General features: G+C 45.6%; 2 protein-coding genes across 5 annotated transcripts in view; one reads left to right on the forward strand and one right to left on the reverse strand.

Moving 5' to 3' along the window:
- Positions 1-9,550: 9,550 nt before the first annotated feature.
- On the reverse strand, positions 9,551-12,224 carry LOC116653240 (translation initiation factor IF-2-like). Of its 3 annotated transcripts, none has more exons than XM_032443868.1 (2): positions 11,335-12,224; positions 9,551-10,840 (listed from the first exon to the last, which is right to left on the reverse strand). In XM_032443868.1, exon 1 carries the CDS (start codon positions 12,200-12,202, stop codon positions 11,432-11,434), a length of 771 nt encoding a protein of 256 aa, XP_032299759.1. In that variant the 5' UTR covers positions 12,203-12,224; the 3' UTR covers positions 9,551-10,840; positions 11,335-11,431. The 3 variants fall into 3 exon arrangements, with proteins under 3 accessions (XP_032299759.1, XP_032299758.1, XP_032299757.1); XM_032443867.1 differs by having other exon boundaries at positions 10,934-12,224; XM_032443866.1 differs by having other exon boundaries at positions 10,929-12,224.
- The window catches only part of PHIP (pleckstrin homology domain interacting protein), a 98,320-nt gene continuing 98,152 nt past the window's right edge, over positions 12,149-12,316 (forward strand). For both annotated transcript variants that reach the window (XM_015859017.2, XM_015859018.2), the window contains exon 1: positions 12,149-12,266. In XM_015859017.2, the coding sequence (XP_015714503.1) occupies positions 12,221-12,266 (46 nt within the window). In that variant the 5' untranslated portion in view covers positions 12,149-12,220. The remainder of the gene's footprint in view (positions 12,267-12,316) is intronic.

Below are 12,316 nucleotides of genomic sequence, written 5' to 3' on the forward strand. Positions count from 1 at the left end.
AGCGTTGTTATGTGCTAGGTAGTGTAATAAAGACTGCTATTGAGGTAAGTGCCAGTGCTACTCTTGTGATAGGCTTGCCACAACCAAACAAGAGGAGTCTGTTCTCTGCATCCATGGGCACGTAGTTTTGGAAGAAGTGTTAAAGTAAGTCACTGGTTTTGGCAATGGAAGGTAGAAGGCCTAATGGCTTCTGTTTTACTAAACCTCCAGCAGGGAGAAATAGAGTCCTTCAGTTAATGGGGCAGTCTCCAAACCTAACAGTTGTGGCACAAAATTCCCTTTATCAGCTTGAGCAGATGAGTAGCTGCAGTTCAGAGGTAGGGTTGTGGTACAAACCTTTAACGAGAGCGAATTGACTTGGCTGAAGTTTAATGGAACACGCTACCGTGCTGACTCAAGTAATATATTTAATTTATCAGAAGCGCTTTGTAAATGCGGTGCTCTGCGGTGTTTTCATCTGTGTGTCAGGTTCTCAGAGAAGCAGGAAACGTTGTGGAGAACTGTATCAAGTTGTAGAATGCCTTTATTTAATTAATTTAGACGGCACCTTCAAACATACGTAGCTGAGATAGTTTGTGGGCATCTGGTGATCCACGGAGCTCACATCCACGTTTGAGTTTTTGAAGTGTTACTTGAAAGTACCAGATGCCACATCTCAGCCGTGAAGCAACTCGCATCATCAGTGTTTAATGATTGGCTGCTCTGTGCTTATACACAGGGTTTGGGAGAACTCTCAGCTATTTGGCCTGTCTGGGAGGTAACGGATGCGTGCTTCAGGGTACCCACAGCCATGTTATTGTTTTTGTTTTAATTGGGATCGTTTTCAAGTTTAAAGAAAGCAGGCACGTCAGAAGCAAGAGTGAATGATTAGAAAGCATCAGTGTTGTGTAGTTAAAGACCCCCCCTTCCTTCCCTGAGCTTTATCTCGTGGCTGTTACTTTCTGCTGCTTCCATGTCCTTGAGTGACCTTGGGCTAATTGCCTGTAGCAGTAAATGTTGCTCTTGTTATTTTGACTCTTGAAATGGCAAACACAGCGTTTTGTGAATGGAGAACTGCAGGAGAGACCCAAACATTTAGGGGGGTGCTAATGGAAAATTAATGCTTACGCTGAAGAGCGGAGAAAGTGAAGTAAGGGAAAGGGAGAAAGAATAGCAAGAAAATAGATTATTGGGGAACTTAAGAGATGTGTCAGTCCTCATGCTGGAATAAATAGCAGAACACAGGTATGAAAGAGTTCAAGTTCTAGTGGGGTAGAAATACTGATACATAAATATTTTTAAGCTTCCTTCAGGAGAACCAAGAAAAGACCCTTGAGAGAGAACATGGCTTGATTTTAAGTCAGTGTTACATTCCTGATTGTAAGCCTCAAGTGCCACAATCTTCATTATGTTTCTGATAAAAGAGAAATCTGTGTAACCTAAAGGAAATTATACAACTGAGAAACAAATGGCCAGTGTGTGTTCTGTAAAGAGAAGGTGTCATCCAATGGGAGAGGGAAAAGTAACCTGAAATGTGAAGGACTGTTGCATCTCTTTGGAACAGATCACTTTTGACCTGACAGCCTTCTTGGATCTTTATTCTCATTTACATCATTGTACGTGGGATGCTGCTGGGCAGCAGGTTGGCATTTGATGTGAAGCAACAAGTTGGCCCTTGTGTTAATTTATATGCAATGAGTCAGTAGACTTCTACATTTGAGCTGAAGTGTAAAAAGATACAGGAGACTACCTGTAGAAGGGTTTGGCAGCGAGAGCCCTATCATCCTCCTGATGTAAGGACTGTTGTTCCCTTGTTTGTATTGAAACTCCCAGAGCAATGCTTTTACTAGTGGTTAAACTACTGTAACGTAATGGCCAGGAGCAGCATTAGAATGGAATAAACAGACTTTTTGCCACATTTACAAACTGTGAACTTGCTGTAAATCTGTTGGCTTATGGATTATGACCCACAAATTGCCTTCTTTAAGGTCCAATCCTAAATTTATAACAAAATGAAATCATTAATGCCTTTTCTAAAGAAAACAGACGGGATGAGGAACGAGCTGTTTTCATAGGTTACTCTGTTTGTGATGAGCTGAAGCATTAGCAACAAAGTAGTTCACACGTAAGAAGCAGACTGTCAAGTGTTTAGTATAGCAAAGCAGCGTTTCATTGTAACACCTTCTGGGATAGTTCTGGTGCAAAGTGACATAACTAACTCTGCTCTCTGCCTATTGATACTAATTATTTTCCCCACACACCAAATATGGATTGAAAAGAATAGTTTTTTTATCAGCTGAGGATGAAGCTAGTAATATAAATTTGTGCCTGAACAAGAAATTGAGCGCATAGGCCCCTCGTGCTTAACTTTAACACTGAATTTGTTACTGTGGTGTAACTTGTAGGAATTATCATTGTTTTGACTCTCATTCGGAAAGAGATTTCAGACTTGAGGCCCATAGAAATGAATTTGTTTTTGGAAGATTTGAGGTTTCTAAGCTGCCTGGTACGGGTTTCACTCTAATAATGAACAATTTAATGTGAAGCGATAGAACTTCTAAAGTGACAAGATAGAGTGTGGATGCAATGGCCTTGTCCAAGACTTCCACCCATTTCCAAAATCATGAATAAAGGTTTTAGAATTAGAACTTCTGCCTTACATAGGACAGCTGGAAGGCCATTCTTTTAGGACAGCTTTTCTTAGAGGTATCAGAATATCACATTGTAATGATCCAATGTCTTAAACCAAGGCCCTCCTTATTTCTGATCATTTTCTGTAATGGAAAGAGGTGGAAGAAGACTTGAGCTCTTACAGGAAGATGAAGAGACTCATAACCACTAGGGATGTAAACGTGTAAATTGCACCTGGATTAATCAACAAGAAGAAAGGAGCAATGGGTCTAGAGAACTTGTTATTTACAGTCACTTCAGAGACATCTATTGTGCCCAGGAGGGAGGAGCTGGGGATGTCCCAAGGTCAGGTGGCAAGAAGACTCCCTCCAGGCTGCCCATGGGGGAGGAGAGGTGTGAATGCCCTGCAGGGACCAGCTGGAAAATGAATGGCAGGAAAAGAAAAGGGAGACAAGTAACCTGGGTTTGTAGGGGTGGAGAAACATCACTTCCTCATGCAACATGAGAAGCTGATTTTTCTAGGAACAGATGAAACGGGGAAACATGACAATATTTTGCATGTGTAAGGGAGCCCTGAGTATCCCTGTATCTTCCCCACCCCCACTAGACTTATATCAACAGTTCAGTTATTACGTGTACTTTTGGTTCCCTCTGGGCTGCTGTGTATTTTGGTAATTAAGCATCACTTGGGCATTGGTGCCAAATTTCCACTTGTGGGATAACTACTGGTTGATGAACCTTTGCAGTCTGTCAGGAAGCTTTGCCAGCATGGGGAATGGGGGTGTGTGGAAGTTTGATCTATCAGAAAACTCAGACACTGAGTCTGAAACCTGGCATTAAAGACTTCCATACTGTATTATAGAGTCTTATAAACGTATCACATTTGGTTATTTCTTTTCCCCATAGGCGCTATTTAGAACACTATTCTAGGACCTCATTACTCTGCTCGTTAGAAACTCCCTGAACAGGGATGTAATTTTCCTTTGTTAGTTGTAACTGCCAGCATGTGAGCCTTCAGCCAAGCACGGCATTCGTGGTGACAGGTCACAGTGAAAGACCCCTAAAATCAGTAGGAGAGAATCTTTCATGATGTGAATGGAAGTCTGTATCCTCTACACTTCAGCTTATCTAGAAAAGAGGATAGAAGATAAAATCTCACTGGCTGTTTTTGGCATGAAGGTGGTGGTCACATAGGTTAAGGGTCTGTCTGTCTGGCATCAAGATGCCAAGAAGGTTGCTGTACGCACAGGTGGCAACAGGTATCAACTTTGGAGGTGAGATAGGAGGTTGCAGATGAAGGCAAACAATCCAGCATTTCAGGAAGGCGGTAAGTGAAGGTAACGGTGATGCTCCTTGTCTGATGAATACATCAGTTTACAGGGAGTCCTCTATGACCTGATTTGCCCTTTCAGAATGGGCATATGAAGTATGCTGAAATCAGCCTGCAGTACCGAATGCCACAGTCTCAGAAATACCACATTCTTAGAAAAGTCAATGGCTGATCCAGTTCCTTACCAATAACAATAGCCTTGCTTTGTAACAGCAAACATGGAAGGTGCTGGCTGTCTCCTTGTACACTTCTTCACAGCAGCTCATCTCTGTGGTTAGCAATTTGATGTTCTGTCATTATTGTGCTATGAACGGAGGGCTCTGTTACCTACCGCTTCTCTCAAAGCTGCCTGGTATTTTGCCTGCTTGTGAGACCTGCTTTCATCAGGTAACAAGAAGTCCCAAGCCCAAATCCCACATAAGAATTCATGTCAGTGCTCTTCATGCGTGAGCCTTCCTGCTCCTGCTGAGGTCTGGCGGTGTGTTTGATCACCTCAGCTCTCCTTTGCGTCGTGCCTTGAGCACCTTACCCGGATTCATTGTGAATGACTGCAGCCAGCTGTTCACTGCCTCTGACTGCAGGCAGTCAGCAGTTTGGAACACTGCAGAAGTTTGAGACCTGCTGTGAATCTCCCTGTTGGTTTAATTTATGTTTACCTCCATCTAACACTGTGTTGTTTTCTTTCAACTTTTCAGCAGCAATATGCTTTCTGTTTTCTAAGTTTCCATTTTCCACATTGTTTCTTCTTTCAGTGATCTTTACTGTAGTCCTGAGAAGCTTCTATGGTCAGTTGCTTGAACCTCAGCTGCTCTGTGCCCAGAGCTTTCATGAGATTTTCATCAACTAGAAGCAGAAAAATGCAGGTGATACCATGTTCTCTACTGATTATGCCGTAAGTTTAGGATCCCTGCACCCCAAATTCTTGCTGGTTTTGATTTTTAGAAGTGGATCACAGTGGCAGCCTTTGACTTTCAGTTTGTCTCCATGTCACTGAGCTGGCAAGTTAATGGTGCCAGGGTGGGTCCATGTGGGCCACGTGGGCCCAAGCTGTGCCCAACTCCTCTGCATGCATCCCTGCTGTGGCTCGGGGCTCAGCTCAGCCCAAGCTGTAACTACCAAAGCAGGACAGCTGCGTCTGCACTATCATAGTTTTAACAGTATGAGCATGGCCAGAGTGTGGCAGTCAGCCCCAGAGTGTGAGCACTGGTACAGTTTGGCTTACTAGCAATGACAGGATTCAAAGCAGAAGGAAGTAGTCAAAGCCTCTGTGATCTGAAGTTTCTGATTCTAAGCCTCTGGGATAAACTAATTGTTTCTTAGCTCAGGCATTTACCTGAAGGACGAAGGGCTGGCACAGCCTGCTTCCAGCACACCAAAGGAACATATATTTCTTTTAATCTTATTTTTCCCAGCTTTTAAAATAGCTTTATGCTGACTCTGGGGTTTGTTGCAGCACCGGTGTTCTACCTCGACTGCTGGTTCACCCACTGCTTTCTGACCACGTCTGTTCCACATTCACCTCATAAATACAGTGAACCCAAAGACTCTGGGAAGCATTTTTGGTAGTTTGTTAGTCAGCTCTTTTCTGCTTATACAAAACAACTTCACCAGAATTCTCTGAAACATACCTGCGGGCTGAAGTTTAAGCTTTAATCTGAGACATTAACATGGGTTCTGATGCAATTTTGATTAACAGGATCCAAGTGATCCTTTCTTTGATATTCAGTGTGCTGTGTGCAGCGTCACCTCCTGCAGCTCAGTGGAACAGCACACCTTGTTCTTCTCCACCCCCCTGATTTGTATGAATTGTATTAGATTACATGGGAGAATTTGTGTTTTCTATTTTTATTTTTCAGCTTGCATGAATTTGATGGTTTTTATTTTTATCTAGAAGAAAATAAACCTTGTAAGCCTCAGCTTTCATTTCTAATAAATGCCTTACAGATAAGGCTTAAAGCATGACCCAGCTGTTCTGTCAGACCGAACCTGCCTGGCATGCAGACATCTAAAAACCCAGTATTTCTGAGTGAAGATTTAATGGAGTCCCAACCCCTCGAACGCTGCCATGCCGGTGTGCTATTTGAGTATTTTACAAGGTGACTCAAACACCATTTGTATGTATGCAGGGGGGGCAGTGAATCCCACCCACTCATTTGTCTCTGAAGACACTTTCAAACACATACACAGAAAGGCATCACGTTTACTAAACAGATGCATTTCTATCATGGCTGGGATAATGAACTCCAAAGTTAGAACTGTGTTAAAAGTAACCTGTGCATTTCCCTAAGCGCTCGGTCTAGTCATCGTAAAACATCTCGTTTCTTTACATTAGTAGATTGAGTTTTAGTATTATTCAGTGCTTTTCTTACAAGGGCCTGCTGAGAGGCAATTAGGAGTAGTGAAACTTGATGCTGAAAGATCAAGTTCAATTCCTTTTTTTATTTGATCTCAGTAGCCTGAGCTTTAATAAAATGCACCCATGCAAAAAGCAGCAGCGTGCAAAAGCTGCACATCCCACTTCAAGATCACCTGCCCATGGGACACTGACCCCAAGCGGAGTGAGAATGCTTATAGCAGAGACTTGAGCATCACTTGTAGATCCCTGAAAGGATTCTCAGGTCCCCAGAGCTGTCCATTCTGACCTGGGAGCCACAGAGCTGCTTGTCTTACTTGCAAGCAGGATGCAAGAAGAATTCCCAGAGCGCACTTACCGCATGGACACCACCAAAATGGCGGCCCGGCCCTCACACAGCAGCTCTGCGGCTTTTACCCACTGGGGTGTGTTGGGAAACACCGGTTCAGTTCATATTCTTCCCCTCGTAGGTGAACACGGAAGAGAACCAAATATTAAGAAATGTGGATCCACAGCCCAGGATTTTCTCAAAAGATGTAGCAGTAAGTGGGGATCAGGACCTCAACGATGTGTGCTCCATGGATGAGTGACAGATCACACACACTGTGCCAAGTTGGCACAGCCAGCCAAACCGTTCAATGCTAACAGCATGGGAGTCTTATGCTCTAAGTGCAAATATTGGTACTCCTCACGTTACGTCGCTGTTATGTTGGGGAAAGCAGATATTTCTACACCGTAGAAATAGAAACACGTCGCAGCTTTAAATGAAATCAAACCACATTTGAAGGAAAGACTCAGGAGAAATGAAGCATCGCCTCAGCGCCAGCAATGCAGCAACGCTGGGGTGGATCAGACTAATGACCCTTCCTTCTGCGTTCTGCAATCACAGGGTGTTCCTACCGCTAAATGTCAGCTATTCGGACTGCTGACATCTCTGCTCCAGTGATTCTGAGGCAAAAGTGGAGGCAAGACAGCTATATTTTGTGATGGGGACAAAGCTGCACTTTTTATTTGAAATTATTCGACTGTTTCAGTTCTTGGACTATGTCCCGGTGTTTACAGAAGACCCTGCTCTGTCTTTAACACAGGTATTTGGCATGCTATGCTATATCTTACCTCCGTCACATATTTGATTCTATTTTCTCAGTGCTTAGTTCTATTTCCCAGAATTACTTTGTCTTGATCCTAACTGCTTTCCTCACCTACCTCTGAACTGTGATTCTTTGGGGACAAGGCGGAAGAGCCAGCTCAGAATTCCAACATAATGTGTACCATCAGCTTCATCTTAGAGTTCTAAGGGGGAAAAAACCCACACACCCATATTCTCAATGGTGAGTACATAATAAATAGAGTTTTAAAAAGATTTATGACCAGATATCAAATATAGCCTGGCTTAGGAGCCCATCAGGAGCATAAACACTCACTTCTCCCCACAGATAATTTTGAATGTAACATCACAACGTTTTACCAACGTTGATCTCCCGCCCTTCTCTGGGCAGATCTCTGATGTTTCTCAGCCTCCTCTGGTTTTATCTAAACTGCACCGTGCATATCTGCAAACACCAAAATATTTGTCCTTCAGCCTTTCCTGTAATTATAAGTGTATTGGACCCTATCTCGGATAACAGCGTGGCAGAATCTCTCCAGTTATTACATTGATGTTAATCTGTAACAGTCCGCTGCATTAACTTTGTGGAAGTTCCATGGCTACACCACTGGAAAGTACAGTAACTAAGAGCGACCTAAGAAAATAACTACCAATATAGGAAGGAATGGTGTAAATACACTTTTCCCCTCCTCCTCGCTTGGTTTTGGGTACGCCTCCTCTAAAATACACCCTGCACATTTGTCATTGGGAAGTCTCACTTAGGAAAACCCACAAACCACAATCCTTAATATTCTGAGGAAACTTTCCACACGTCATATGGACGTGAAACCGAAGGTGGCAAAGATCCCCAGTTCTCTGTGAAGAGCAGCCCAAGGGCTAAAGTAGTACAACAGAATCACAGAATTATCAAGGTTGGAAAAGACCTAGAAGATCATCCAGTCCAACCATCGACAGATCGATCTTTTTGTTGTAGTTGTCCGGATAGCTCGGCTGTGTATTCAGCATAGGAAATAGGACTGTCCAACTGATTCGGTAACTTTAATCAAAACTCTTTTACAGGGGTGCAAACTAAACGACTTCAAAATAAAAAGAGGAAAAAAAAACCCTAAGCTAGTAGAAGTCCTTTATTCGGTAGGAATTGCGTAAGTCTAATGCTTAGTTTCTCTGTATAAGGGAATTTTTTTGTGTCCGTTCAGAGATTTAATAGCGAAACTGAAAGAATGTCGCAGTTGCTGCAGTTTATATGTATTTGGGTAACAACAGGCTGCAGAGGATGAATTCCAGCCAGTCTCGTTTACTACTCAAAATACAAATGGCAGGCAGATCTAACATCAGAAGCTTGATGCTGTAGTTCATAAATTATTGTTTATTTTTTACACATATATGTCACGTGAAAAAAACCACAGCGACTTTTTTATAGGTGACTTGGATGTAGCTCTACTGCCTATGGAAGATTGCTCATAAATATATTAGAGGTGAACCGATCTGCGTACTTATAAAACATGAACTTGCCGATGCTGATGGTACTTTGGGTAGTATGAATTTCTAATCCCGCGCTGCTTTCCACCACCATGAGAAGAAAACAAAAGGAGAAGAGGCTTATTTTGGGCTAATGGGGAAGACGTCCACATTCTTTGCCAAAGGGTGCACTGAAAAATGTAAAGAAAGGCGCAGGATTGAAGCACACGGCTCAGAATTTGGTGCCTGGTGTGGGCAGGTCACACTGGTTACGCCAGCCATAAGGAGCTGTCCAGTGGCGGGGCTCAGCCAGGTCACCAGTGCAGCGTGCAGAGGGGATGCATTTCAGGCATGAGGCATAAACGAGTGAGTATTTAATACCATTTTGATGTGAAGCTCTTCTGTTAAACTGTAGGTTATTATTTAAAAGAGCAGAAGGCGTTTACTCAAGGTAGTGTTGTATTTTGGCACAGTGGGTTCTTTCTGCAGATAGAGAATATACACGATAACAATGAAACAAAGTTGGCTGGCTCCATAGTAACATCCCTCTCTTCTCACCCTTGGAAAATTAACAGTTGGCTTCAAGAGTAAGAACCAACACTCAGAAAGAAAAGATGAGCAACTGGTGGTGATGGTTCCCACTGCGGGGGGAGGAAGGGGAAAATGAAACAAAACACATCGACCAAGGAAGCTCAGTTAATGCTTTATGTAGCTCTCAGCCCCCCCAACCCCCAATATTGTGCTTCAAATATTTAGCTACATTGTCCAGCCCGGTGATTTACAAACCATAAATACTTCTCTTTGTCTATAAAGAAAAGCCCAGATTTCACAAGGAACAGAAAGCCTTTCACAGCGAGCGCCGCAGCCAGCGAGCAGCGCACTTTCTGGTTACAGCGTGATTAAACCACGCTGATAAACTAATGTATGGGGAAATATTAATAACGGGAAAGTAATTAAAAACAATAACAAGCAAAAATTAAAAAAAAAAACAACAACAAAACAACAACAAACCCTACATAAAAATCAAGGAGAAATCAAAGATATTACATACATCCTTAGTTCCCCACAGCAAACAGTAATTGAAGGACATTCCCATCTGAAAGTCACAATCTTTGTATCTGCAAGAGTAGGCAGTGCTGTCAGTGTTAAAACAGCCAAATCACCAGATTGAAATAATTGGAGGTTTGCATTTTTTACTCAAACGATTATTATACCCAAAGAAGAAAAATAATTCCTCTCTTCCCCCCCTTAAATTGAGATCTTTCAGAGTGAAAACAGCTCAGAAAAAAACAACCAAACCATTAAATCTCAGTGATAAAACAGCAGCGATGCGTTTGTACTTAAGGATAACGCAAGGTGATAAATCACGCGAAGGAAGGAGAATCATTTGAAAGCAACAACACTTGAGCCTATAAAAATCAGAGCTGGGGGTATTTTTCTCCATGTAACAAAAACATTCTCCACTGAATTGAGATGGGAGAAATAACAAAAATCCCGTGAACCTCCCTAAAATTAATGGAGTATTTATTGCTGCTGCTGCAGGAATTCTTACAACTGGCCTGAGCTCGTCTCAGCAGACAGCAACAACCCCACATCTTGTGTCATGGACAGTGGGGTTCGTGTTAAGCCACAAATAAGGAAGGAGAAAAAATCAGATCTCATCAGTAAGGAGAAGTGGGATGTGCGTTTGTGAGAGCTCTCATTGAGCGCTGCCTGTAGCACTGCTGTGCTCAGAGACTGCGATTCCATTTTGGGAGGCGCTCTAAAACATTAAATAAAAGACAAAAACCTTTATTTTAGCATCGAAACGTTTTGATTCTGTGGCTGGAATTTGAAGCACATCGAGGAAAGTTACGAGTCGCCGTAGAACGGGGAAGCTCGCTATATCCACGGCGGTTTTCATCTGCTTTCAGACTCCTTAACCGATACAAATCCCCTCTTCCTCGTGGGGTAGGTTGATGCCGTACATTAGTGAGCTTTCCTATATGTAAACACCAGGGGAAATTAAAATGTTAATGGCAGCACTCGCACAGCCCTTTGTTGTGAGAGCCACCTCCGAGAGACGATACCGTACACGTCGTGCAGCGCTAAGAACGACCCGAGTCACTTCATTTCATCAGCCTTTATTTGACACCGGATGATCCAATTTTGCCCATTTCGATTCAGCTCAAAGCGTTTATTTCAAACGGAGCCCAAAGACAGAACGGGAGCTGGTACACAAGGGGAGACATTTTGAGCCGCACGGAAGGTGCCCAGCTCCGGATACAGCGCGGAGCCGGGCCGGCACAACGCGAAACGGATGGCAGCGCTCCGTGACACCGCGACTTACCGGGCCGGGATGGCGATCGTCGTCCATTTCTATTTATTTACCTTTTATAAATGGAGGGTGACCACGGGTCTCGCTTTACCTGTACCGCTTTTACCCCGGTCCGGCCCACCCGTGCCCGCAGCCCCGAGCGGCCGGCAGTTATTTACCTCACGGCGCGTCCGAGGCCGAGCGGCGATTCAAGGCGCCACGATCGCTCTGACGGCTTTTTTTCTGCGAGGAGAAGAACGATTAAAATAAAAACAATTAAAAAAAAAAAGCAAAATGTTTAAAAAAGCGGAAAAACAATATATATTTTTTTCTTTCTTGTCCTGCAAGCAGCACAAGGAACCGCAGCGCCGTGTCACTTGCACGCCCCGAGGCCTCGCGGGGAGCCGGCGGGGAGCAGCAGGGGGAGGCAGCAGGAGGGTCGCGGTGCCGCCCCCTCCGAAGCGGCGCTGCCCGGGGGCGCTGTGCCCGCTGGGCTCGGCTCTGCGCTGCGCTGCGCTGCGCCATCCGCTCGGCCACTTCCCGGCTCCCGCTGCCCGCTCGGCCCCGCCTCCCATCGCAGCTCGCTCCGTATCCCTCCGCGCTCCGGCCGCCCGCCCGCTCGGCGCAGAGAAGAGAAAGCGGCCTCCCCTCATCCCGCCCGCCGCCTTCCCGCCCGCCCCGCCTCCGCCGCTCCGACATCTTCTCCCCTCGCGAGCCGCCCGGGCCGCCGGTCAACGCTGTTCCCCTCGGTGTCGGCGGGGCGGGAGCCGCGGGCCGCCCGTCCTCCCTCCCCGCCCGGGGACTTGGGGGGAGGGGCGCCGCGCTGCGGGGCTGAGGCGGGGGGCGCGGAGCGGAGCGGAGGAGGAAGGGACTCTTTCTCCGTGCGGAAGGATCGCGCTGGCGGCTGCTGGCGGTGGCGGCGGCGTCGCGGGCGGCCGCGAGTTGTTGTTTCCTCCTCCCGCCGCCGCGCTGCCCGCGGGGCGAATGCCGGAGCACAGGCGCTGCCCGCGGAGCCGGCGGTGACGGGCGCGGCCCCCCCCGCGACATCCCGCTTCGCCCCTCGCCATGTCCGGGGACGGCGGCGGCAGGCACACGGCGGAGCTGCGAGCGGGTGAGTGCCGGGCGGGAGGGGGGGAAGAAAGGGCGGGCGGGCGGCGGGGC

Source organism: Coturnix japonica, chromosome 3, assembly GCF_001577835.2.
Source record: "Coturnix japonica isolate 7356 chromosome 3, Coturnix japonica 2.1, whole genome shotgun sequence".
NCBI classification, from domain to species: Eukaryota; Metazoa; Chordata; class Aves; order Galliformes; family Phasianidae; genus Coturnix; species Coturnix japonica.